Source organism: Stegostoma tigrinum, chromosome 9 (assembly GCF_030684315.1).
Source record: "Stegostoma tigrinum isolate sSteTig4 chromosome 9, sSteTig4.hap1, whole genome shotgun sequence".
Taxonomy (NCBI): Eukaryota; Metazoa; Chordata; class Chondrichthyes; order Orectolobiformes; family Stegostomatidae; genus Stegostoma; species Stegostoma tigrinum.
The window spans coordinates 67,753,763-67,781,519 of NC_081362.1; the positions used below are offsets into that span (position 1 = coordinate 67,753,763).

At 54.3% G+C, this 27,757-nt stretch overlaps 1 protein-coding gene across 2 annotated transcripts in view; it reads right to left on the reverse strand.

Annotated features, from left to right (window-relative positions):
• thada (THADA armadillo repeat containing) overlaps nucleotides 1-27,757 on the reverse strand; it is a 387,510-nt gene that overhangs the window by 295,121 nt on the left and 64,632 nt on the right. For both annotated transcript variants that reach the window (XM_048536483.2, XM_048536484.2), the window contains exons 20-21: nucleotides 20,910-21,067; nucleotides 14,840-14,949 (exon numbers count right to left, since the gene is read on the reverse strand). In XM_048536483.2, coding sequence (XP_048392440.2) covers nucleotides 14,840-14,949; nucleotides 20,910-21,067 — 268 coding nt within the window. The remainder of the gene's footprint in view (nucleotides 1-14,839; nucleotides 14,950-20,909; nucleotides 21,068-27,757) is intronic.

A 27,757-nucleotide genomic window follows, 5' to 3' on the forward strand; every position in this document is an offset into this window, starting at 1 on the left:
GCGCGCGCTGCGCGCGAGAGACGGGGCGCGGGAGAGCGCGCGCGCGCGAGAGACGGGGCGCGGGAGAGCGCGCGCGCGCGAGAGACGGGGCGCGGGAGAGCGCGCGCGCGCGAGAGACGGGGCGCGGGAGAGCGCGCGCGCGCGAGAGACGGGGCGCGGGAGAGCGCGCGCGCGCGCGAGAGACGGGGCGCGGGAGAGCGCGCGCGCGAGAGACGGGGCGCGGGAGAGCGCGCGCGCGAGAGACGGGGCGCGGGAGAGCGCGCGCGCGCGCGAGAGACGGGGCACGGGAGAGCGCGCGCAGCGCGAGAGACGGCACGAGAGAGCGCGCGCGCGCGAGAGAGAGACGGCACGAGAGAGCGCGCGCGCGCGAGAGAGAGACGGCACGAGAGAGCGCGCGCGCGCGAGAGAGAGACGGCACGAGAGAGCGCGAGCGCGCGAGAGAGAGACGGCACGAGAGAGCGCGAGCGCGCGAGAGAGAGACGGCACGAGAGAGCGCGCGCGAGAGAGACAGCACGAGAGAGCGCGCGCGAGAGAGACAGCACGAGAGAGCGCGCGCTGCGCGAGAGAGAGACAGCACGACAGAGCGCGCGCGCGCGCGCGCGCGTGAGAGACAGCACGACAGAACGCGCGCGCGCGAGAGACAGCACGACAGCGCGCACGAGAGAGCGCGCGTGCGAGAGAGAGAGACAGCACGAGAGAGCGCGCGCGCGCGAGAGACAGCACGAGAGAGCGCGCGCGCGAGAGACAGCACGAGAGCGCGCACGCGCGAGAGAGAGAGACAGCACGAGAGAGCGCGCGCGCGAGAGAGAGACAGCACGACAGAGCGCGCGCGCGAGAGAGAGACAGCACGACAGAGCGCGCACGAGAGAGCGCGCGTGCGAGAGAGAGAGACAGCACGAGAGAGCGCGCGCGCGCGAGAGACGGGGCGCGGGAGAGCGCGCGCTGCGCGCGAGAGACGGGGCGCGGGAGAGCGCGCGCGCGCGAGAGACGGGGCGCGGGAGAGCGCGCCGCGCGCGAGAGACGGGGCGCGGGAGAGCGCGCGCGCGCGAGAGACGGGGCGCGGGAGAGCGCGCGCGCGCGAGAGACGGGGCGCGGGAGAGCGCGCGCGCGCGCGCGAGAGACGGGGCGCGGGAGAGCGCGCGCGCGAGAGACGGGGCGCGGGAGAGCGCGCGCGCGAGAGACGGGGCGCGGGAGAGCGCGCGCGCGCGCGAGAGACGGGGCACGGGAGAGCGCGCTGCGCGCGAGAGACGGCACGAGAGAGCGCGCGCGCGCGAGAGAGAGACGGCACGAGAGAGCGCGCGCGCGCGAGAGAGAGACGGCACGAGAGAGCGCGCGCGCGCGAGAGAGAGACGGCACGAGAGAGCGCGAGCGCGCGAGAGAGAGACGGCACGAGAGAGCGCGAGCGCGCGAGAGAGAGACGGCACGAGAGAGCGCGCGCGAGAGAGACAGCACGAGAGAGCGCGCGCGAGAGAGACAGCACGAGAGAGCGCGCGCGAGAGAGACAGCACGAGAGAGCGCGCGCGAGAGAGAGAGCACGAGAGAGCGCGCACGAGAGAGAGAGCACGAGAGAGCGCGCACGAGAGAGAGAGCACGAGAGCGCGCGCACGAGAGAGACAGCACGAGAGCGCGCGCGCGCGAGAGAGACAGCACGAGAGAGCGCGCGCGCGCGAGAGAGACAGCACGAGAGCGCGCCGCGCGCGAGAGAGACAGCACGAGAGAGCGCGCGCCGCGCGCGAGAGAGACAGCACGAGAGAGGGCGCGCGCGCGAGAGAGACAGCACGAGAGAGACAGCACGAGAGAGCGCGCGAGAGAGACAGCACGAGAGAGCGCGCGCGCGCGGAGAGTCAGCACGAGAGAGCGCGCGCGCGCGAGAGAGTCAGCACGAGAGAGCGCGCGCGCGCGCGAGAGTCAGCACGAGAGAGCGCGCGCGCGCGAGAGAGTCAGCACGAGAGAGCGCGCGCGCGCGAGAGAGTCAGCACGAGAGAGCGCGCGCGCGCGAGAGACACCACGAGAGAGCGCGCGCGCGCGAGAGAGAGACAGCACGAGAGAGCGCGCGCGAGAGAGAGAGACAGCACGAGAGAGCGCGCGCGCGAGAGAGAGACAGCACGAGAGAGCGCGCGCGCGAGTGAGAGACAGCACGAGAGAGCGCGCGCGCGCGAGAGAGAGACAGCACGAGAGAGCGCGCGCGCGCGAGAGAGAGACAGCACGAGAGAGCGCGCGCGAGAGAGAGAGAGACAGCACGAGAGAGCGCGCGCGAGAGAGAGAGAGACAGCACGAGAGAGCGCGCGCGCGAGAGAGACCGCGCGAGCGCGCGCGCGCGCGCGCGAGAGAGAGACAGCACGAGAGAGAGAGCGCGCGCGAGAGAGAGAGAGAGAGAGACAGCACGAGAGAGCGCGCGCGCGCGAGAGAGAGACAGCACGACAGAGCGCGCGCGCGCGTGAGAGACAGCACGACAGAACGCGCGCGCGCGAGAGACAGCACGACAGCGCGCACGAGAGAGCGCGCGTGCGAGAGAGAGAGACAGCACGAGAGAGCGCGCGCGCGCGAGAGACAGCACGAGAGAGCGCGCGCGCGAGAGACAGCACGAGAGCGCGCACGCGCGAGAGAGAGAGACAGCACGAGAGAGCGCGCGCGCGAGAGAGAGACAGCACGACAGAGCGCTGCGCGCGAGAGAGAGACAGCACGACAGAGCGCGCACGAGAGAGCGCGCGTGCGAGAGAGAGAGACAGCACGAGAGAGCGCGCGCGCGCGAGAGACGGGGCGCGGGAGAGCGCGCGCGCGCGAGAGACGGGGCGCGGGAGAGCGCGCGCGCGCGAGAGACGGGGCGCGGGAGAGGCGCGCGCGCGCGAGAGACGGGGCGCGGGAGAGCGCGCGCGCGCGAGAGACGGGGCGCGGGAGAGCGCGCGCGCGCGAGAGAGAGACAGCACGACAGAGCGCGCGCGCGAGAGAGAGAGACAGCACGACAGAGCGCGCGCGCGAGAGAGAGACAGCACGAGAGAGCGCGCGCGCGAGAGAGAGACAGCACGAGAGAGCGCGCGCGCGCGAGAGAGACAGCACCAGAGAGCGCGCGCGAGAGAGAGACAGCACCAAAGAGCGCGCGCCGCGCGAGAGAGACAGCACGAGAGAGCGCGCGCGCGAGAGAGGCACAGCACGAGAGAGCGCGCGCGCGCGAGAGAGCACGAGAGAACGCGCGCGAGAGAGAGAGACAGCACGAGACAGCGCGCGAGCGCGAGAGACAGCACGAGACAACGCGCACGCGCGAGAGAGACAGCACGAGAGAGCGCGCGCGCGCAAGAGACAGCACGAGACAGCGCGCGCGCGAAAGAGACAGCGCGCGCGCGAGAGAGACACCACGAGAAAGCGCGCGAGAGAGAGAGACAGCACGAGAGAGCGCGCGCGAGAGACAGACAGCACGAGAGAGCGCGCGCGAGAGACAGACAGCACGAGAGAGCGCGCGCGCAAGAGAGACAGCACGAGAGAGCGCGCGCGTGAGAGAGAGACAGCACGAGAGAGCACGCGCGTGAGAGAGAGAGACAGCACGAGAGAGCGCGAGCGCGAGAGAGAGACAGCACGAAAGAGCGCGCGAGAGAGAGACAGCACGAGAGAGCGCGCGCGAGAGAGAGACAGCACGAGAGAGCGCGCGCGCGCGAGAGAGACAGCACGAGAGAGACAGCACGAGAGAGCGCGCGCGCGAGAGAGACAGCGCGCAAGAGAGACAGCACGAGAGAGCGCGCGCGCAAGAGAGACAGCACGAGACAGCGCGCTGCGCGCGAGAGAGACAGCGCGAGAGAGACAGCACGAGAGAGAGCGCGCACGAGAGAGAGAGAGACAGCACGAGAGAGCGCGCGCGCGAGAGAGAGAGAGATAGCACGAGAGCGCGCGCGCGAGAGAGAGAGAGACAGCACGAGAGCGCGCGCGCGCGAGAGAGGCACAGCACGAGAGAGCGCGCTGCGCGCGAGAGAGCACGAGAGAGCGCGCGCGCGAGAGAGAGCACGAGAGAGCGCGCGCGCGAGAGAGAGACAGCACGAGAGCGCGCGCGCGAGAGAGAGACAGCACGAGAGAGCGCGCGCGTGCGCGAGAGAGACAGCACGAAAGAACGCGTGCGTGCGCGAGAGAGAGACAGCACGAAAGAGCGCGCGCGCGCGAGAGAGAGACAGCACGACAGAGCGCGCGCGCGAGAGAGAGAGACAGCACGACAGAGCGTGCGCGCGAGAGAGAGACAGCACGAGAGAGCGCGCGCGCGAGAGAGAGACAGCACGAGAGAGCGCGCGCGCGCGAGAGAGACAGCACCAGAGAGCGCGCGCGAGAGAGAGACAGCACCAGAGAGCGCGCGCGCGAGAGAGACAGCACGAGAGAGCGCGCGCGCGAGAGAGACAGCACGAGAGAGCGCGCGCGCGAGAGACAGCACGAGAGAGCGCGCGCGAGAGAGACAGCACGAGAGAGCGCGCGCGCGCGAGAGAGACAGCACGAGAGAGCGCGCGAGCGCGAGAGACAGCACGAGACAACGCGCACGCGCGAGAGAGACAGCACGAGAGAGCGCGCGCGCGCAAGAGACAGCACGAGACAGCGCGCGCGCGAAAGAGACAGCGCGCGCGCGAGAGAGACACCACGAGAGAGCGCGCGCGAGAGAGAGAGAGACAGCACGAGAGCGCGCGCGCGCGAGAGAGGCACAGCACGAGAGAGCGCGCGCGCGCGAGAGAGCACGAGAGAGCGCACGCGCGAGAGAGAGACAGCACGAGAGCGCGCGCGCGAGAGAGAGACAGCACGAGAGAGCGCGCGCGTGCGCGAGAGAGACAGCACGAAAGAGCGCGTGCGTGCGCGAGAGAGAGACAGCACGACAGAGCGCGCGCGCGAGAGAGAGACAGCACGACAGAGCGCGCGCGCGAGAGAGAGAGACAGCACGACAGAGCGCGCGCGCGAGAGAGAGACAGCACGAGAGAGCGCGCGCGCGCGAGAGAGACAGCACCAGAGAGCGCGCGCGAGAGAGAGACAGCACCAAAGAGCGCGCGCGCGAGAGAGACAGCACGAGAGAGCGCGCGCGCGAGAGAGGCACAGCACGAGAGAACGCGCGCGAGAGAGAGAGACAGCACGAGACAGCGCGCGAGCGCGAGAGACAGCACGAGACAACGCGCACGCGCGAGAGAGACAGCACGAGAGAGCGCGCGCGCGCAAGAGACAGCACGAGACAGCGCGCGCGCGAAAGAGACAGCGCGCGCGCGAGAGAGACACCACGAGAGAGCGCGCGCGAGAGAGAGAGACAGCACGAGAGAGCGCGCGCGCGCGAGAGAGAGAGACAGCACGAGAGAGCGCGCGCGCGCGAGAGATAGACAGCACGAGAGAGCGCGCGCGCGCGAGAGACAGCACGACAGAGCGCGCGCGCGCGAGAGAGAGACAGCACGACAGAGAGAGCGCGCGCGCGAGAGAGAGACAGCACGACAGAGCGCGCGCGCGCGAGAGAGAGACAGCACGACAGAGCGCGCACGAGAGAGCGCGCGTGCGAGAGAGAGAGACAGCACGAGAGAGCGCGCGCGCGAGAGACAGCACGAGAGAGCGCGCGCGCGAGAGACAGCGCGAGAGAGACAGCACGAGAGAGCGCGCGCGCGCGAGAGAGACAGCACGAGAGAGCGCGCGAGCGCGAGAGACAGCACGAGACAGCGCGCACGCGCGAGAGAGACAGCACGAGACAGCGCGCGCGCGAGAGAGACACCACGAGAGAGCGCGCGCGAGAGAGAGACAGCACGAGAGAGCGCGCGCGCGAGAGACAGCACGAGAGAGCGCGCGCGCGAGAGAGAGACAGCACGAGAGAGCGCGCGCGCGAGAGAGAGACAGCACGAGAGAGCGCGCGAGAGAGAGACAGCACGAGAGAGCGCGCGCGAGAGAGACAGCACGAGAGAGCGCGCGCGCGCGAGAGAGACAGCACGAGAGAGACAGCACGAGAGAGCGCTGCGCGCGAGAGAGACAGCGCGCAAGAGAGACAGCACGAGAGAGCGCGCGCGCAAGAGAGACAGCACGAGACAGCGCGCGCGCGCGAGAGAGACAGCGCGAGAGAGACAGCACGAGAGAGAGCGCGCACGAGAGAGAGAGAGACAGCACGAGAGAGCGCGCGCGAGAGAGAGACAGCACGAGAGAGCGCGCGCGCGCGAGAGAGACAGCACGATAGAGACAGCACGAGAGAGCGCGCGCGCGAGAGAGACAGCGCGCAAGAGAGACAGCGCGCAAGAGAGACAGCACGAGAGAGCGCGCGCGCAAGAGAGACAGCACGAGACAGCGCGCGCGCGCGAGAGAGACAGCACGAGACAGCGCTGCGCGCGCGAGAGAGACAGCGCGAGAGAGACAGCACGAGAGAGAGCGCGCACGAGAGAGAGAGAGACAGCACGAGAGAGCGCGCGCGCGAGAGAGAGAGAGATAGCACGAGAGCGCGCGCGCGAGAGAGAGAGACAGCACGAGAGCGCGCGCGCGAGAGAGAGACAGCACGAGAGAGCGCGCGCGTGCGCGAGAGAGACAGCACGAAAGAGCGCGTGCGTGCGCGAGAGAGAGACAGCACGAAAGAGTGCGCGCGCGCGAGAGAGACAGCACGACAGAGCGCGCGCGCGAGAGAGAGACAGCACGACAGAGCGCGCGCGCGAGAGAGAGACAGCACGACAGAGCGCGCGCGCGAGAGAGAGACAGCACGACAGAGCGCGCGCGCGAGAGAGAGACAGCACGAGAGAGCGCGCGCGCGAGAGAGACAGCACGAGAGAGCGCGCGCGCGAGAGACAGCACGAGAGAGCGCGCGCGCGAGAGACAGCGCGAGAGAGACAGCACGAGAGAGCGCGCGCGCGCGAGAGAGACAGCACGAGAGAGCGCGCGAGCGCGAGAGACAGCACGAGAGAGCGCGCGCGCGCAAGAGACAGCGCGCGCGCGAAAGAGACAGCGCGCGCGCGAGAGAGACACCACGAGAGAGCGCGCGCGAGAGAGAGAGACAGCACGAGAGAGCGCGCGCGCACGAGAGAGAGAGACAGCACGAGAGAGCGCGCGCGCGCGAGAGAGAGAGACAGCACGACAGAGCGCGCACGAGAGAGCGCGCGTGCGAGAGAGAGAGACAGCACGAGAGAGCGCGCGCGCGAGAGACAGCACGCGAGAGCGCGCGCGCGAGAGACAGCGCGAGAGAGACAGCACGAGAGAGCGCGCGCGCGAGAGAGAGACAGCACGAGAGAGCGCGCGAGCGCGAGAGACAGCACGAGACAGCGCGCACGCGCGAGAGAGACAGCACGAGACAGCGCGCGCGCGAGAGAGACACCACGAGAGAGCGCGTGCGAGAGAGAGAGACAGCACGAGAGAGCGCGCGCGCGCGAGAGAGAGAGACAGCACGAGAGAGCGCGCGCGCGCGAGAGATAGACAGCACGAGAGAGCGCGCGCGCGCGAGAGACAGCACGACAGAGCGCGCGCGCGCGAGAGAGAGACAGCACGACAGAGCGCGCGCGCGCGAGAGAGAGACAGCACGACAGAGCGCGCACGAGAGAGCGCGCGTGCGAGAGAGAGAGACAGCACGAGAGAGCGCGCGCGCGAGAGACAGCACGAGAGAGCGCGCGCGAGAGAGACAGCACGAGAGAGCGCGCGAGCGCGAGAGACAGCACGAGACAGCGCGCACGCGCGAGAGAGACAGCACGAGACAGCGCGCGCGCGAGAGAGACACCACGAGAGAGCGCGCGCGAGAGAGAGAGACAGCACGAGAGAGCGCGCGCGCGAGAGAGATAGACAGCACGAGAGAGCGCGCGCGCGCAAGAGACAGCACGAGACAGCGCGCGCGCGAAAGAGACAGCGCGCGCGCGAGAGAGACAGCGCGCGCGCGAGAGAGACAGCACGAGAGAGCGCGCGCGCGCGAGAGAGAGAGAGACAGCACGAGAGAGCGCGCGCGCGCGAGAGGGAGAGAGACAGCACGAGAGAGCGCGCGCGCGCGAGAGGGAGAGAGACAGCGCGCGAGAGGGAGAGAGACAGCACGAGAGAGCGCGCGCGCGCGAGAGAGGGAGAGAGACAGCGCGAGAGAGGGAGAGAGACAGCACGGGAGAGCGCGCGCGCGAGAGAGAGGGAGAGAGGCAGCACGGGAGAGCGCGCGCGCGAGAGACGGGGCACGGGAGAGCGCGCGCGCGAGAGACGGGGCACGGGAGAGCGCGCGCGCGAGAGACGGGGCACGGGAGAGCGCGCGCGCGAGAGACGGGGCACGGGAGAGCGCGCGCGCGAGAGACGGGGCACGGGAGAGCGCGCGCGCGAGAGACGGGGCACGGGAGAGCGCGCGCGCGAGAGACGGGGCAAGGGAGAGCGCGCGCGCGAGAGACGGGGCAAGGGAGAGCGCGCGCGCGAGAGACGGGGCAAGGGAGAGCGCGCGCGCGAGAGACGGGGCACGGGAGAGCGCGCGCGCGAGAGACGGGGCACGGGAGAGCGCGCGCGCGAGAGACGGGGCACGGGAGAGAGCGCGCGCGAGAGACGGGGCACGGGAGAGCGCGCGCGAGAGACGGGGCACGGGAGAGCGCGCGCGCAAGAGACGGGGCACGGGAGAGCGCGCGCGCGCGAGAGAGAGACAGCACGAGAGAGAGCGCGCGCGCGCGAGAGAGAGACAGCACGAGAGAGAGCGCGCTAGCGCGGCGAGAGAGAGACAGCACGAGAGAGAGCGCGCCGCGCGCGCGAGAGAGAGACAGCACGAGAGAGAGCGCGCGCGCGTGAGAGAGAGAGAGAGACAGCACGAGAGAGCGCGCGCGAGAGAGAGACAGCACGAGAGAGCGCGCGCGCGCGAGAGACAGCACGAGAGAGAGCGCGCGCGCGCGAGAGACAGCACGAGAGAGAGCGCGCGCGCGAGAGAGACAGCACGAGAGAGAGCGCGCGCGCGCGAGAGACAGCACGAGAGAGCGCGCGCGCGAGACAGCACGAGAGAGCGCGCGCGCGCGAGAGAGACAGCACGAGAGAGCGCGCGCGCGCGCGAGAGACAGCGCGAGAGAGGGAGAGAGACAGCACGAGAGAGCGCGCGCGAGAGAGGGAGAGAGACAGCACGAGAGAGCGCGCGCGAGAGAGGGAGAGAGACAGCACGAGAGAGCGCGCGCGCGCGCGAGACGGGGCACGGGAGAGCGCGCGCGCGCGCGAGACGGGGCACGGGAGAGCGCGCGCGAGACGGGGCACGGGAGAGCGCGCGCGAGACGGGGCACGGGAGAGCGCGCGCGAGACGGGGCACGGGAGAGCGCGCGCGAGACGGGGCACGGGAGAGCGCGCGCGCGAGACGGGGCACGGGAGAGCGCGCGCGCGAGACGGGGCACGGGAGAGCGCGCGCGCGAGACGGGGCACGGGAGAGCGCGCGCGAGACGGGGCACGGGAGAGCGCGCGCGCGCGCGAGACAGGGCACGGGAGAGCGCGCGCGCGAGAGACGGGGCACGGGAGAGCGCGCGCGCGAGAGACGGGGCACGGGAGAGCGCGCGCGCGAGACGGGGCACGGGAGAGCGCGCGCGCGAGATACGGGGCACGGGAGAGCGCGCGCGCGAGAGACAGCACGAGAGAGCGCGCGCGCGCGAGAGAGGGAGAGAGACAGCACGAGAGAGCGCGCGCGCGCGAGAGAGGGAGAGAGACAGCACGAGAGAGACAGCACGAGAGAGCGCGCGCGCGCGAGAGAGGGAGAGAGACAGCACGAGAGAGCGCGCGCGCGCGAGAGAGGGAGAGAGACAGCACGGGAGAGCGCGCGCGCGCGAGAGACGGGGCACGGGAGAGCGCGCGCGTGCGCGAGAGAGGGAGAGAGACAGCACGGGAGAGCGCGCGCGCGCGAGAGACGGGGCACGGGAGAGCGCTGCGCGCGCGAGAGACGGGGCACGGGAGAGCGCGCGCGCGCGAGAGACGGGGCACGGGAGAGCGCGCGCGCGCGAGAGACGGGGCACGGGAGAGCGCGCGCGCGAGAGACGGGGCACGGGAGAGCGCGCGCGCGAGACGGGGCACGGGAGAGCGCGCGCGCGAGATACGGGGCACGGGAGAGCGCGCGCGCGAGAGACAGCACGAGACAGCGCGCGCGCGCGAGAGACAGCACGAGAGAGCGCGCGCGCGAGAGACAGCACGAGAGAGCGCGCGCGCGCGAGAGAGGGAGAGAGACAGCACGAGAGAGCGCAGCGCGCGCGAGAGAGGGAGAGAGACAGCACGAGAGAGACAGCACGAGAGAGCGCGCGCGCGCGAGAGAGGGAGAGAGACAGCACGAGAGAGCGCGCGCGCGCGAGAGAGGGAGAGAGACAGCACGGGAGAGCGCGCGCGCGCGCGAGAGACGGGGCACGGGAGAGCGCGCGCGCGCGAGAGAGACGGGGCACGGGAGAGCGCGCGCGCGCGCGAGAGACGGGGCACGGGAGAGCGCGCGCGCGCGCGAGAGACGGGGCACGGGAGAGCGCGCGCGCGCGCGAGAGACGGGGCACGGGAGAGCGCGCGCGCGCGCGAGAGACGGGGCACGGGAGAGCGCGCGCGCGCGCGAGAGACGGGGCACGGGAGAGCGCGCGCGCGCGCGAGAGACGGGGCACGGGAGAGCGCGCGCCGCGCGCGAGAGACGGGGCACGGGAGAGCGCGCGCGCGCGCGAGAGACGGGGCACGGGAGAGCGCGCGCCGCGCGCGAGAGACGGGGCACGGGAGAGCGCGCGCGCGCGCGCGAGAGACGGGGCACGGGAGAGCGCGCGCGCGCGCGAGAGACGGGGCACGGGAGAGCGCGCGCGCGCGCGCGAGAGACGGGGCACGGGAGAGCGCGCGCGCGCGCGAGAGACGGGGCACGGGAGAGCGCGCGCGCGCGCGAGAGACGGGGCACGGGAGAGCGCGCGCGCGCGCGAGAGACGGGGCACGGGAGAGCGCGCGCGCGCGCGAGAGACGGGGCACGGGAGAGCGCGCGCGCGCGCGCGAGAGACGGGGCACGGGAGAGCGCGCGCGCGCGCGCGAGAGACGGGGCACGGGAGAGCGCGCGCGCGCGCGAGACGGGGCACGGGAGAGCGCGCGCGCGCGCGAGACGGGGCACGGGAGAGCGCGCGCGCTGGCGCGAGACGGGGCACGGGAGAGCGCGCGCGCGCGCGAGACGGGGCACGGGAGAGCGCGCGCGCGCGCGCGAGACGGGGCACGGGAGAGCGCGCGCAGCGCGCGCGAGACGGGGCACGGGAGAGCGCGCGCGCGCGCGAGACGGGGCACGGGAGAGCGCGCGCGCGCGAGAGACGGGGCACGGGAGAGCGCGCGCGCGAGAGACGGGGCACGGGAGAGCGCGCGCGCGAGACGGGGCACGGGAGAGCGCGCGCGCGAGATACGGGGCACGGGAGAGCGCGCGCGCGAGAGACAGCACGAGAGAGCGCGCGCGCGCGAGAGAGGGAGAGAGACAGCACGAGAGAGCGCGCGCGCGCGAGAGAGGGAGAGAGACAGCACGAGAGAGACAGCACGAGAGAGCGCGCGCGCGCGAGAGAGGGAGAGAGACAGCACGAGAGAGCGCGCGCGCGCGAGAGAGGGAGAGAGACAGCACGGGAGAGCGCGCGCGCGCGAGAGACGGGGCACGGGAGAGCGCGCGCGTGCGCGAGAGAGGGAGAGAGACAGCACGGGAGAGCGCGCGCGCGCGCGAGAGACGGGGCACGGGAGAGCGCGCGCGCGCGAGAGACGGGGCACGGGAGAGCGCTGCGCGCGCGAGAGACGGGGCACGGGAGAGCGCGCGCGCGCGAGAGACGGGGCACGGGAGAGCGCGCGCGCGCGAGAGACGGGGCACGGGAGAGCGCGCGCGCGCGAGATACGGGGCACGGGAGAGCGCGCGCGCGAGATACGGGGCACGGGAGAGCGCGCGCGCGAGACGGGGCACGGGAGAGCGCGCGCGCGAGAGACAGCACGAGACAGCGCACGCGCGCGCGCGAGAGACAGCACGAGAGAGCGCGCGCGCGAGAGAGGGAGAGAGACAGCACGAGAGAGCGCGCGCGCGCGAGAGAGGGAGAGAGACAGCACGAGAGAGCGCGCGCGCGCGAGAGAGGGAGAGAGACAGCACGAGAGAGCGCGCGCGCGAGAGAGGGAGAGAGACAGCACGAGAGAGACAGCACGAGAGAGCGCGCGCGCGCGAGAGAGGGAGAGAGACAGGGCACGGGAGAGCGCGCGCGAGAGAGACGGGGCACGGGAGAGCGCGCGCGCGAGAGACGGGGCACGGGAGAGCGCGCGCGCGAGACGGGGCACAAAAGCGCGCGCACGCGCGAGGGAGGGCACGAGAGCGCGCGCACGCGCGAGACAGCGAGAGAGAGAAAAAGAGAACGAGAGCGAGGCAGCGAGCAAGACAAAGCGAGGCTCTCTTCCTCCCCCCGCCACACGCGCGCTCTATGAGGTGAATTTGTATTTATAGATACATCGTATTTTGTTCACGATTCATCGTCTTCGTGACCCTTTGATCTTTTACTTGTAAATTCTGTGTTCTGTGTGCTCCTTTCTCACTTCACCTGACGAAGGGGCTATGCTTCGAAAGCTTGTGATTTCAAATAAACCGGTTGGATCATAACCCAGTTTCGTGTGATTTCTGACCTTTTCCATCCCAATCCAACACTGGCACCTCGACATTAAACTATGTTGCAGGTGCTTTCTTAGGTACTGGGATGATGGTGGTCTTCCTGATGCAGGTGGAGATTTCAGCTTGTCGGGGAGAAAGGTTGAAGACGTCAACGAATACCTTCGCCAGCTGGTACGCACAGGATCCAAGTGCCCAGCCAAGGACTCCATCCAAGCAATCACGGAGGCACTCTCCCACTGCCTAGACCAGCACTGAATTTCTATTAAGGATCTTCCCGTTTCAGCTTCTGCTTAAGCTGGGAGGAGGAGCACAGTGTTATGGTCTGATTCTCCAAAATGCGGGTGGGGGATTTGGAGTGGTAGATGTCTTTGATGGTTGTGCAGCAGTGGCCCAGAATGTTCAGTCCTCTAGTACGGCAAGAGATGTGTTGGTGGTACTTTGACAGCACCCTCTAGAGAACAAGCACTCCAAAATCCCTCTGTTCTTCTGATCTTCTGATCTTCCTCTTGTCCTGTCATTCATTGACTACTCCCTTGTCTTGTTCTTTGTTCAAAATCATCTCATATTTATTAGTCTTCACTTCCTTCTGCCACAGGTCTGCCCATCTGACCAATCCACTTGTTTCCTCCTGTAACCTCGGAACTTTTGCCTCTCCGTCAGTCACCGGCCAACCTTTGTGTCATCCACAAACTTACTTATCACACCCACCACCACACCCAACCCCACATTCTCCTCTACTTCATTTATGAATATCACAAACAATATGGACCCAGTGCTAATCTCAATATATGCCAATGCACACTAGGCTACAATCACCTAAGTAACATTCCACCAACCTGTCTCTAGACACCAAGCAATTTTCAGATCCAGCTTGCCAAGTTACGCTGGTTCCCAAGAGATTTTACCTTCTTTATCAGTTTCCCATATGGGACCTTGTCAAAGGCCTTGCTGAAAACTTGTCAGGCCACCTGTGAAACGTTGTAGACAGTTTTGGGCCAATTATCAAACAAAAGATGCACTGACATTGGAGGCAGTCCACAGAAGTTCACTCGGCTGATACAGGTATGGAAGAACTGTCTTATGAGTAATAGGGTACTTCAGTAGATTGAGCCCATATTCATTGGAATATAGAAGAATGAGGTTTTAATCGAAACATAGCAAGATTGTTAGAGGATTTCACAGCATAAATGTGGAAAGGTTGTTTCCCTTGTGGGAGAATCCAGGACCAGAGTGTATAATCTCAAAATAAGGGGTTGCACATTTAAAATAGAAATGAGGAAGAATTTCCTCTCTCAGAGGGTTATGAATCCGTAGAATTCTTTACCACAGAGGTCTGTTGAGGCTGGATCATTAAATATATTCAAGGCTGAGACAGCCTTTTGAGTCAGTCAGGGAATCAAAAGTTACAGGGAAAAAGCAGAAAAGTGAGGTTGAGGATTATCAGATCAGCTACGATCTCATTGCAGAGCAGTCTCAAATGAGCTGAATGGTCTACTTCTGCTCCCATGTCTCAAGGTCTAAATATGCATCATGTTACTCCATTTGGACAGACATCATAACACAACATATTTCTATGCTGCAGCTTCAATTTTAACCAGGCATGGACGTATTATCTGTAGATAGCAGAAGAAAATTCTTATCCAAGTACCCAAGGCAAATCCAGGCAATTTGAACTCCCTCTGCTCAAGAGAGATCCAAAGTTTCCTTCTGGAATCTTAAGAAGAGTCCCTGTTCTTCCTTGATCATAAGGAATCCCTTAAAATGTAGAAGGAATCTTTTACTAGAGTTGGGCAGGCAGCATACTGTGTTTGTGGCAACTTTCCATGGAGGTTTCACTGCCTTATGGCTCAATAATTACAGAAGCCCAAATGAAATAGTTGGTGCTCACACATTTGCATATTAATAAAGGTCTCCATTAGTCTAAGGCAGTTAACCACAATATTCAGGAGTTAAAATAGCAGCAAAATGGGTGGAAAGAGGAATATTTCAAATGATACTGAGCAAAGAGTCTAATTACAACTTTAACCTCTCTAACCATTCCATACCTGACCATCAAACAAGGTTAAAATCTTTAATTTTAAAGAGTCTGCACGTGTTAGCCAATGAAACACTCACCAGCCTATAAGTGCACCTTTACCAAAGTTAATGCAGAAAAGAGTTTCAATTAACTCAATCACCCAACACGCATCTATAATGTGAGAATTTTGTGACGAATTCCATTATTTACAAAATGTAATCAGCTGACACCACTGCAAACAAACTACTTTAACTGTTAACTTTCACAGAAAGAAAAGCATTGAATCAGAATGAAAAGAAACACTTTTTTTAGTTGTACTTTACCTGGTAAGCATTTCAGTGAGCTTCACAAATCCAACATATGCTAATTCAAATGCACCTCTATGTCTGGATTGTAGTAGCTGGCATTTAAAGTGCTCTCCAATTTCTCCAACCTATATTGCAAGAGAAAAAGTCCAAAAATTGTGTTTTATTTCAAGACAAATGTAGTACATAACACAGTCATTTTATTCTGAAAAATTCCATTCTGCAGAATGGAATGGAAGTAATCAGTCTCCATGCAAAACATTATGGAAATTGCTGTATAATTTAACCTCTCCAAATACACTCACGGGATGCGAGTGTTGCTGACTGAGTCAACATTTACTGCTCCTCTCCAGTTGTCCTTTTAGAAGGTGGTGACACACTGCCTTCCAGAATCGCTGTGTCTATGTGCTATAGGTAGACCCACAATGCCCCAAGGGAGGGAGTTCCCAGAATTTCAACACAGCAACACTGAAGGAATGGTGATAGATTTCCAAATCAAAATGTTGAGTAACTTGGAGGCAAATTGAAGGTCGTGATGCTTCCATGTATCCCTGAGGAATTCCTGCAGAGATGTCCTCGAGCTAAGATGACTTACACCAACAATTACAACCATCTTCCTTTGTGCCAGACAGGATTTCAAACAGCAGGGAGTTTTCCTGATTCCTAATGACTCCAATTTTGCAAAGGTTCCAAGGTGCCACACTTAGACAAATGCTGCCTTGATATCAAGGGTGGTCACTCCCATCTCACTTTTGGAATACTGCTCTTTTGTCCATGTTTGAACTAAGGCTATAAAGTCAAGAGCTGACTACCCTGGCGGAACCCAAACTGGGTATCAGTGAGCAGGTGCTGCTTGACAGCATTGTTGATGACACCTTTCATCAGTTTACAGATAATCAAAAAGGGACCATTGAGGTTGTAAGTGGCCAGGTTAGATTAGACCTGCAAGACATACAAGGGCAATTTTCCACATTGTTGGGTTGATACCAGTGTTATGGCTATACTGTAACAGCTTGACCCAGGGTACAACAAGTTCTGGAGCACAAGCTTTCAGTGCTATTACCAGAATGCTGTTCAGGCCCATACAGCTTTTGCAGCATCCAATAATATTGCCAATTGCTTCTTCATATCACGTGGAATGAATATATCGTCTGAAGACTGGCATCAGTGATCTTGGGAACTTCTGGAGGAGGTGAAGATGGATTTTCTACTCAGCACTTCTGGCTGAAGATTACTGCAAATGCTTCAGCCTTATCTTATGCACTGATGTGCGGTGCTCTACATCATTGAGGAGGAGGATGTTTGCCAAGACTCATCCACTTGGGGTTTGTCTAATTGCCCTCCACGATTCACAACTGAATGTGGCAGGATGACTGGGCTTAGACCTGATCCGTTGGTTGTGGAATCATTTAACTCTGTTTATCATTTAGCTGTTATGCTGCTTTGCAAACAAATAGTCCTGCTTTGTAGCTTCACTGAGTTGACCCCTTGTTTTAGGTATGTCCAGTATGGCTCATGGGATGTCCTTTTGCACTCTTCACTGAACTAGGGTTCAGAGAATCAAAATTCCTACAAATATGGAAGCATGTCATTTGGCCTACTGGGTCTACACCCACCCTCCAGACAGCATCCCACTCAGACCCACCCCATCTCTGAATCCTTCATTTCCCATGGCTAATCCACCTAGTCCAAACATCCTGGACATCGTGGCAAATTTAGGATGGCCAATTAACCTAATCTGCACATTTGTTCACAAGGTGAATGACAGTTTGAAGCAATGTTGCAAGGACATTTGGAAACAGATTAAATAACTGACTGTGACGTTTAGCCAAAAATATTTCACAAGAAATTATGAAATCAAGGGACTCATGGCTAACATTAAAAAAGTCCCTTGAATTGACATTCTGACATTTCTTTAACTGAAGTTGTGTTATCAGTTAGTCTTCATTGAATCCAATGGTCCTTTTGGGTATTGAAACTTTCAGTTATTGAGCATATTCACTTCTGCAGCAAGTCCAATTTCCACAAAGAAAATGTTTCATTGATAGTGGGAACTGCAGATGCTGTTGAATCTGAAATAACAAGGTGGAAAGCTGGATGAACACAGCAGGCCAAGCAGCATCAGAGGAGCAGGAAGGCTGAAGGTTCAGGCCTAGACCCATCTTCAGAATGTGTTCATCCAGCTCTACAACTTGGTATCTTGGAAATGTTTCATGACTGGTTCTAGTAATTATTAGGAAGAGAAATTGTGTATTTCAGCTAATCAATGCAGAACAATCGTTAACTAACATTATTTTAAAAAATATAAAATGAGTTAAGCTAATCAATTTAATTAATTAATTTAGTTCACATAAAAAAGGTACCAGCAATCAACAGTGAAACCATAAGATGCAAGACAGCGGTAGGTCATTCAGTCCATGGAGTTTGCTCTACCATTCAATGAGATCATGGCTAATCTGATAATCCTCAACTCCTCTTTCTTGCCCTTCCCCATAATCTTTAATTCCCTTACTAATTATAAATTTCTCAGTCCTCAATGATCCATCGTCTATAACCCTCTGCAGAAAAGAATTCCTCAAATTCACTATCAGAAGTAGTTCCTCCTCAACTGTTTTATATGAGTGCCCCTTTGTGATTTATGCAAGAAGACTCACAAATCTCTGATGCAGCTTTTTGCTGACTGTCTCCGTTTAAATAGTATTCAACTCCTCTATTCTTCCTGCTTAGGTGCATTTCCCACATTATATTCCATCTGCCATGTCTTTCCCCACTTACTTAGCCTTTTTATATTCCTCTGCAGATTCAGTCATCCTCACTACATGCCTTCCTATCTATTCTTACGTAATCTGAAAACTTGGCTATAATACATTCACTTTCCTCAGCCAAGTCATTGATAATGATGCAAATAAATAATTATAAATACTGTGGCCCCGGAAAAAATCTCTACTGCATTCAACTAATTGCAGGTTGCCATCCTGAAAATGCGCTCCTCCTACCAACTCAGTTTTCTACTAGTCAGCCAATTCTCTCTTCATACTAGCATACTACATCCAACACTTTTAAATTATTAAATAGTCTAACATGTAGCACCTTATCAAACACATTTTGAAATTTCTAAATATATTGTCTCCACTGCTTCTTCCCCTTTATCTATCCTGCATGTTACCTCAAAGAATTCTAATAACTTTGCTAGGTATCATTTTCCTTTCCTCAAGCCATGCTGACTTTCTTTGATCATAGTATGTATTTCTAAATGCTATTGCATCATTCATAAGCGGCCCTACCATTTTCCCAATAATAGATGTTAAGCCAACTGTCCCATGGTCATTTTTTTTGTTGTCGCCTTCCCCTTCTAAGTAAAGGTGTTACATTGGCACTTTTCAATCCACTGGGTCTTTTCTGGAATCGAAGGACTTTTGCAAAATTCATACCAAAAGTCATAGCTCACGGGCAGAGCTGGTCTCCCATTTTGTGACTTGAGGAATAAATGTTTAATCCAGGATGTATATAACTGATATCCATTAAAACTTACATTAACGCTAGGTCCTTCAAATAAAATAGTTGATTTGTTGAATTCCATAATTCAATGCAGTATTCAGAAAAATACACCATGCAATATTTTGGAATATCAGATTGGACATTAACAGAAAACAGTAAAGTCATGTCCTTCCATCAGTAGGTATTAGCAGTTCATAACTGCATTGATGCAACTAAGATCACAGTCGCTTGCACAAAGTGACAAACATTTAAGAGTCTAATAATATGACATTCCAGGAGCTAAAGGAGTTAAATCTAATGAAACATTTAAGCCAATTTCCAGACCGTGAGTTATATACATTTTTGACTATGTATATTAATTTTGGAATTACGTTTGCTAATTCAGTGTAACTTAAATTGGATATGATTGCAAGTCAAGGCATAAAATTAAGTTGTAAAACAATTCAAATTTATTTAATCCAAAATGTTATCAGCCAGTGAACCCATAGATGTGCAGTCCATTATAATGGAAGCAGCAAAAATCTTAAAAGCTCTAGCATAAAATTAAACAAGGCATCAAAACTTGTGTGAAACTGGACAGCTTGCATTAGCAGAATAACACTTTAAATGTAAACATTTTATATCAGCAAAGCAAACTGGATCTCACGCTTCAAGTTTCAGGTACTTGCAGATCCTATTTAAACGAATGAACAATATGACAACAATAATCACATGATTCTCTACAGTTGGCCTGCCAATGACATCTGATGCAGATTACACAATATCCATATTTGTTATTTGTTCTCGCAGTACACTAACTATTACTTGAGAGACTCCAGAGTCAGTCTGCACATAGTCCGAATGCAATCAGAATGCTGTTGTACCAATGATATTTTCCACATCAGTAATTACACCCAAAATTCCAAAAACATGAACAGATACTTCAAAAGCAAAGCACAACATATCCCCAAAAAATATGGGATCTGGGTCATGGACTGTGCTTATCCATGTTGCTAGGAAACCTAGTAAATGGTATAAGTCACATCGCAGAATGAAACCTGGGTTGAACATCATATGTTCAATTTTTTCAATTGGCTAAACTGGTGGTTAGCTACTTGAATATTTTTCAGTGATGCTACAGATGTTCTTGTACAACAGAAAATAAGTTTACTGTACAAAAGAAAACAAATAATCTAAGGCATATAATTACAGTTAGAAAGATCTTACCACAAAGTTTCAATGTTTCCCAACACCATCTGATATAGAGACTTAATCTCAGAAATATCACTCCCATCTCAGCTTTTGAAATCTTTACCATATTGAGGGCTTCCAGTTTCTTTAGTTTGAAATGCTGAAACAACTTCACTATTCCTTCCAGAGTCTGATGACATAAAACTTTCTTAATTCTTAAGTTACAAACTTCTCCCAGTTCTAACAATTTGAACATTTCTATTCCAAACTCTCCTGGCTTGGAAACTTCACAAACTAAGGTTCCTGGATCACCTGAAAGGAACAGAAAATACTCCTGTACAGAGACGCCTTTTCCTTTTGAACTAAACTCTTACTTTCTCCTGACCTGATGTCAAAACAAAATTAATGGTTTTACTCTGTCTTCTCTGCCTGTCAAACTCAGAAGTATAAACATATTCTCCATTAAGACCACAATAATTTATTCCAGGCTTTGATTGTAATCATATGCCTTCTTGGAACTAATGCATTCAGCTCAATGTTCAAACTGCTTTCTGACTGGTTTTGAAAAACCTTCAGAGAATTAACCCACATCCACCATTCCATCAATGGACCATTATGCTGCACTTGATGGTCTTAAGTTCTGTTTCCATGAACATATTTAAATGCCAAAGGATTTGGTTCGTGTCAATATTTTTCCTAATTAACATTATGATAATATAAGCTAATGAAATGTGTTTCGCATATTAGACAAACATGAGTAATTTATCTAACCTCTCCAACAGAACAGAACAGGGTGGTATAGTAGCCCAGTGGTTAGTGGTGCTGCCTCACAGCACCTGCGATCTGTGTTCAATTCCAACCTTGGACGACAGTCTGTGTAGAGTCTGCACATTCTTCCCATGTCTATGAAAGTCTCCCCTGAGTGCTCCAGTTTCTTCCCACAGTCCAAAGATGTGCAAGTTATGTGGATTGGCTATTCTAAATTGCCCATAGTGTCCTGGTTAGGTGGATGAGCTGGGAAATGCAGGACTACAGGGACTGGTTTGGGTTTGGTTTAGGATACCCTTTGGTGGGTCAATATGGATTTGATGGACTGAATTGCCTGCTTCTGCACTGCAGGAATCCCAAAAGAACTGAACTTCCTCAACCCTGATACCATTCTAGCAAATTTCTTCTACACCCTCTCAAAAGGCCACGACATCCTACCTTAATGGGTGGTGCCTAAAATTGAGAAAGATAGCCTAGCAAATAAGTGTTCACCAAAACAATCATTGCTTTTCCAATCTTAGGCCTCTATTTATAAAGCTAAAAATGTTATCATCTTAGCAGCTTTCTCAACTTGTCTTGCCACTTTCAAAGACATATCCATGGAAATATCACACACAACATAATCAAATATAAAGAGAAATCTGAATAATACCTGGTGCAGCATCAGTAGCCCATCCTTTAAGTCAGGTGTTGACTGAAGAGGCAAATTTTGACACAAGAAGCCTAAAAGCAAGGAAACTTCCTTCATACTTCTCCAGCAACATACAAGAACCATTTGGGCAGTGACGTGACAAGACTGGCCTGCCTGATCTGCATGCGGTAAACAAAGACAAGTATATGAATCAAACATTGCTTAACTTGCCAATAACATGATTGGAAGCCTGATATCCCCTGCCCAATTTTTAAGAAGATTTTTTTTAAACTAAACAATTATTGACACCCATACTCAACATAATTTCTACGTATTATCCTAAAAGCAAAACACTTCAGAGTCTTTTTGTTTGCATTCTCTACATTATATATACTTCTAAACCAGAAAGCAAACAGGATTCTACCAAAATTGATCAAGTCAACCACAATGTATAAAGATCAGTTCACACATTTTATTTCTCTTCCTTGCACATCTTCTCAATAAGACGTTCAATCTCAACAACCTCATATATGGTATCCTATGAGCAAAAAGTCTTATCAGGTTGCTCTGGGTGCAAGAAAATGAAGGCACCCACCACATGGCAAACTGTACTGCCACAGAAAAAATACATTAGTTATCACTATACATAGAAACAAAGTTAACTGAGAAATTGCTTCATAGGTTAATACTGGAAATGTAGACAACCCAATTAACTAATCACTCATTGAATGTAGATGACACTGACTAAGCCAGCATTCACTGCCCATCTCCCAAGCACCCCCCCCCCCCCCCCACAACCCCAAGTCAGGATGGAATGTGGCTTGGGGAGGAACCTAAATGTGACTTTACCCTGTGTATGTCCATGTCCTCACAGGTGACAGAAGTTATGGGATTGAAAATTGTTATCTAACAAGGCTTAGTCAGTTGTTTGCAGTGCCTCTTGCAGATGGTACACTCTGCTGCCACCATCAGTCAGTGGTGCAGGGAGTGAATGCTGAAGTCATTAGATGAGGCGTCAATTAAGAGGACTGCTTTGTCATGTTAGGTGTCTAAGATCCTATAATGTTTTAGAGCTACATTCATTCAAGCAAATGAAAAGCATTCCACCATACTCCTAACATGTGCTTTACAGATGATGTACAGGGTCTGATGAGTCAGTCAAAGAGTTACATGTTTTTGTATAGATGTGCTGGGCTCGCCCATCATTAAGAATGGGAATATGTGATAAGCCTCCTCTCGTGAGTTTTTAAATTGTTGACCATCATTCACAACTGGACATAGCAGAACTGATTTGTTGGCATCCTTTTACTCTATAGCTAACTTGTGTGCCGATGTCACCCTCAGTAGCATCCTCCTGGTGTGGTCAACATGGCAGAGAACTATTTCAGCAGCTGAAGCAATATAATATGTGGTTAATAGCAGATTTTCTTGCAAAATTTTCTTTTACATTATGAGGGATGATAAACAAGAGATGCTTAATTGTATTACAGCGCCACTAAGTGGCCATTTGGTTTTAATTCATGAGTTCCTGAAAAATGAACTCAACACTATTTATATACAAAACTCAGAGCGCAAATAACAGAACATTTTTCACAAGAAGCAGAATACTACTTAGCAGTACAGTAGGCACAAAATAATGGAGGCTGAAATCAACAGAATCAATTTACAATCTAGGTCTGAGATAATGGGAACTGCAGATGCTGGAGAATCTGAGATAATGAAGTGTAGAGCTGGATGAACACAGCAGGCCAAGCCGCATCTTAGGAGCACAAAAGTTGACTTTTCGGGCGTCAGCTTTTGTGCTCCTAAGATGCTGCTTGGCCTGCTGTGTTCATCCAGCTCCACACTTTGTTATCTTACAATCTGTTATCTATAATCTTACTTAAGTACTTTCATTTGAATTCTCAAATGTGCCACCAGATGGAGCTTCACTCAGAAATAAAACACCATAAGACGTAGGAGTGGAAGGAAGGCCATTCAGCCCATCAAGTCCACTCCGCCATTTACATCATGGCTGATGGGCATTTCAACGCCACTTCCCTCCACTCTCCCCGTAGCCCTTGCTTCCTTGTGAGATCAAGAATTTGTCGATCTCTGCCTTGAAGGCATCTAACGTCCCGGACTCCACTGCACTTCGGGGCAATGAATTCCACAAGCCCACCGTACTCTGGCTGAAGAAATGTCGTCTCATTTCCGTTTTAAAAACTTACCCCCTCTAATTTTACGGCTGTGCCCACGAGTCCTAGTCTCCCCGCCTAACGCAAACAACTTCCCAGCATCCACCCCTTCTAAACCATACATTATCTTGTAAGTTTCTATTAGATTGCCCTTCAACCTTCTAAACTCGAACGAGTACAATCCCAGGATCCTTAGCCGTTCAGCATACATTAAAGCTACCATTCCAGGGATCATCCGTGTGAATCTCTGCTGGACACGCTCCAGGGCTAGTATGTCCTTCCTGAGGTGTGGGGTCCAAAATTGGACACAGTATTCTAAATGGGGCCTAACTGGAGTGTTATAAAGTCTCAGAAGCACATTGCTGCTTTTATATTCCAACCCTCTTGAGATAAACGTCAACATTACATTCGCTTTCTTAATCATGGACTCTACCTGCAAGTTAACTTTGAGAGAATCCTGGACCATTACTCCCAGATCCCTTTGTACTTCTGCTTTACAAATTTTCCCACCATTTAGAAAATAGTCCATGCCTGTATTCTTTTTTCCAAAGTGCAAAACCTCACATTTACTCACATTGAATTTCATCAGCCATTTCCTGGACCACTCTACTAAACTGTCTAAATCTTACTGCAGCTTCCCCACCTCCTCAGTAATACCTGCCTGTCCACCTATCTTCGTATCATCGGCAAACTTCGCCAGAATGCCCCCAGTCCCTTCATCCAGATCATTAATATATAAAGGTGAACAGCTGTGGCCCCAACACTGAACCTTGCGGGACACCACTCGTCACCGGTTGCGATTCCGAAAAAGAGCCTTTTATCCCAACTTTCTGCCTTCTGTCAGACAGCCAATCCTCAATCCAAGCCAGGAGCTCAGCTCGAACACCCTGGGCCCTCACCTTGCTCAGCAGCCTCCCGTGAGGCACCATATCAAAGGCCTTTTGGAAGTCTAGATACATAATATCTACTGAGTTTCCCTGGTCTAACATACTTGTTACCTCTTCAAAGAATTCTAACAGGTTTGTCAGGCACGACCTCCCCTGACTAAATCCATGCTGACTTGTTCTAATCTGACCCTACACTTCCAAGAATTTAGAAATCTCATCCTTGACAATAGATTCTAGAATTTTACCAACTACCGAGGTTAGGCTAATCGGCCTATAATTTTCCATCTTTTGCCTTGATCCTTTCTTAAACAAGGGGGTTACAACAGCAATTTTCCAATCATCTGGGACTTTCCCTACTCCAGTGACTTTTGAAAGATCACAACCAAAGCCTCTGCTATTTCCTCAGCCAACTCCCTTAGAACTCTAGGACGTAGCACATCAGGACCAGGAGATTTAACAATTTTTAGACCCTTTAGCTTTTCTAGCACTTTCTCTTTTGTAATGCCTACCATACTCAACTCTGCCCCCTGACTCTCCCTAATTGTTGGCATAGTACTCATGTCTTCCACTGTGAAGACTGATGCAAAGTACTTAAGTTCTTCAGCTATTTCCTTATCTCCCATCACTAGCCTTCCAGCATCAATGTCCTGCCATCGCAATGGAATCTGAAGTCAGTGCTACTCACAGCAATGTTGTGCATTCAGAACAGCCACAGTTCTGCCTCTGGATGCATGTGTGGTTTTGCTGAAGTCTACATTCATTGTCCGTTGAATGCTCACCAGCTGCTTGTTTGTTCCATATGCCAGCCTGTTCAACACTCTTATTGCAGCCCCACTTGTCTCCACACAAGAAAACTGAACACTTCAATCAACAAAACTTGGACATCAAACATGTATCTAAGTATTAAACAAACTGTGCTTTCAATGTAAACAGTTCATTCAATTTCAATGTGCTTCAAATGAGGGCAACAACCTGCAGCATCATGAACACTGCAATTGTGGGTGCAGTAAGTGAACTGCCTGTAGTTGTGGTAGCGAATAGCCAAAATAAAACAGGCATCCTCAAAACTGATCACAAGGTTACTATCTTTGCAAGATCACATGGGATATTCTTAAAGCGATTTGAGGGTACGCTAGTATACAGGGACAAATATTCTGCAAAAAAAAAAGCAAACCTCACTGAATCTCTCACATCAGCTTTGACAACCATTTATTATCACTAATCATACAAGGACTTTCAGAGGCCAACTTTTTTGTTGCAACTAACGTGCTGCAACTACTGCATACTCATAAGCAAGTTCACAATGCCATGACACCTCTTAAGGGGAGCCAAAATTTCTTTGAGAGACACTACAACTTGCATAATGAGTGACTCAAAATAAAGGCAGGTGTCAACCTCGCAGGTCTTTCCACCTTTGTCTCATCAACATTGATTCGGAGACTTCACCTCTGATTAACTTGGCCTAGACAATTTCCTCCGAATTAGTGTGTAGATTGATATCATCATTACATCAAAGATTCAAAATTCACCATCCACAATCTGAATCCCACCTTTGTGTCCAATAACTGTCACCTGGTGAACAGAGCAATTTTGGTCACCTTATTTAAGAAATTATATAACTCCACTGGCAGCAGTTTAGACAAGATTCACTCAGATGGTATGGAGAGATTGCCTTGTTACTAACGATTTAAATAGGTTAGGAAGAAGTCTACTCAGGGAATTTAATGAGAGGCTGTTTCCCCTCAGGGAGAAAAGGATCCGGGACCAGGCGTATAGTCTCAGAATTAAGGGGCATCAATTTAAGATTTAGATGATAAATTTCTTCCATCAGAGAGTTGAGTGCCTTTTAGAACTCCATGTCGCAGAGGCCTGTGGGACAGAATCCTTGTGTATATTTAACGTTTAGTTAGGTAGGTTCTTGATCAGTTGGAGAAATTAACGATAATGGGGAAAAGGCAGGAAAATGGATGTGAGGAATGTGAGATCAGTCACGATCCTATTGAATGATGGAGTGGGTTCAAGAGGCTGAATGGCCCCCTCTTGTTACCATTTCTTATAGCCTTATCATTAAGTGGTCTCTCCCATTTGCATCTGCTGAGGTGTTGAGCAAGTTTGGCAAGAGGCCACAACCCTGTCCAATTCTTAGTCTGACTGTGAATCATAATTCTGCCCCACCTTGATGTTGATAGTAAAGATTGGCTCACAGTTCACTGAAATGTCATGCGCAGAATGGCTGGAGAACTGCAAATGTTAAACTGAATTCAATTAAGGGTGCAAGGATAAGTCCAGTAACTGAGTTTAATTTCATTGCTCTGCAAACTTTATGAAATAATTTGGGACAAAATTAATATGCATTTGGGTTAATGAAGGAAAGCCAACATGGATTTCTTAAGGAAAAATAGTGTTCAACTAATTTGATAGAGCTTGTGGATGAGGTAAGAAGGCATTCAGCAAGGTAATGCTGCTTGTGAGGGGCTCATGGCCATCCAGAAGGCATCTGACTATAATTTTTACTTCACAACAGATCTGTAGATGCTGCAACTGCCCATGACTGAAGTTGATATAAAATGGCCATCTGAGGCTTTTTAAGCTGTCGTAAGATGGCCATAAAGGGATTAGCAGCTGCATATAGCTGACTTTCACAGGCAGACTTGTGGTCTCCAAATAGAGTCACTGCTTAACATGATGAAAGGTCAAACAAAGGTAAATTATTGTTAAAGTGGACAAAACATGAAGAAAAAGGATACCAGAAACCAGACAGCTACCCTGTGATTTGAGTAACTGTTGGGACTAAACATATCACACAGAAAAATCAAAAAGACTTTTTTTAAATTCAATGAACATTCCCAAGCACAAATGGAAATTTCTTAATGGTTCTGTGGAGTTTTGAATAGCTTTTCCTAACTCGATGCAACCTGAGATTGGGGTTAGTAGCCAAAACAGGTAAAATCAAATTAGCAGTTAAAATGTAATTACCTCAACTAAAAGACGATGTAGGCCAACCTGACCCCCATATAGAATTCTGATTTGCATCTTTTGGGATAACTGCCATTTTTACATTTTAACCTGTATAAAACAGGCCATGTAACATCTACCACAGGAATAATTCCAAGACATTGTTTCAGCCGAGAACCAACTTCTTGACAAAGTGCTTGGTAAAAGACCTATAGAAATCAATTGGAGCCATGCTGCAAAAGTCCAGACAATCTGCATGTGCCGTAACTGCAGGATTAGTGAGGAACAAGAAGCTTTCTCTCTCCCACACCTCGAATCCTGCTGAAATGCTGAGTCAACCTGTTTAGCAAAAACTGACTTATCAAATACGGAACTAATAGCAACTTCTGAATTTGACTTCAAGTTTTAATCTCTAATTCAGAAAATTTTTTTTACAGCAATCCACATTGGCAAGAATCTTAGAGAATGATACTACATTAAATTTCTTGTATCCATATCTACTTTCAAACTTTACTTGTACTTTACTAAGTTTTGTTTAAATAACTTTCAGCATTAGCTATATAAGATTAACCTTTATCTTGCTTAAGGCATAAAACTGCAAGTTTTCTCATATTGAAATGCTCACAAACTAAAAAAAACAATAAATGGATTTTTAAAATATGCAGATCACAGATCACAAAAACAAAGGGTACAATTATAAAGGGAGCGCAAGAGCAGAGGATGCTGGGATATGTGCACAAATTGCTAGTTGAATGGGGAAAAGCAATTGCAGGGCCAAATAAATTGCTCTTGCAAACAATCAAAGACACAGGGGGCCAAACTGCCTTCTTCTGTGCATTACCATTCTATG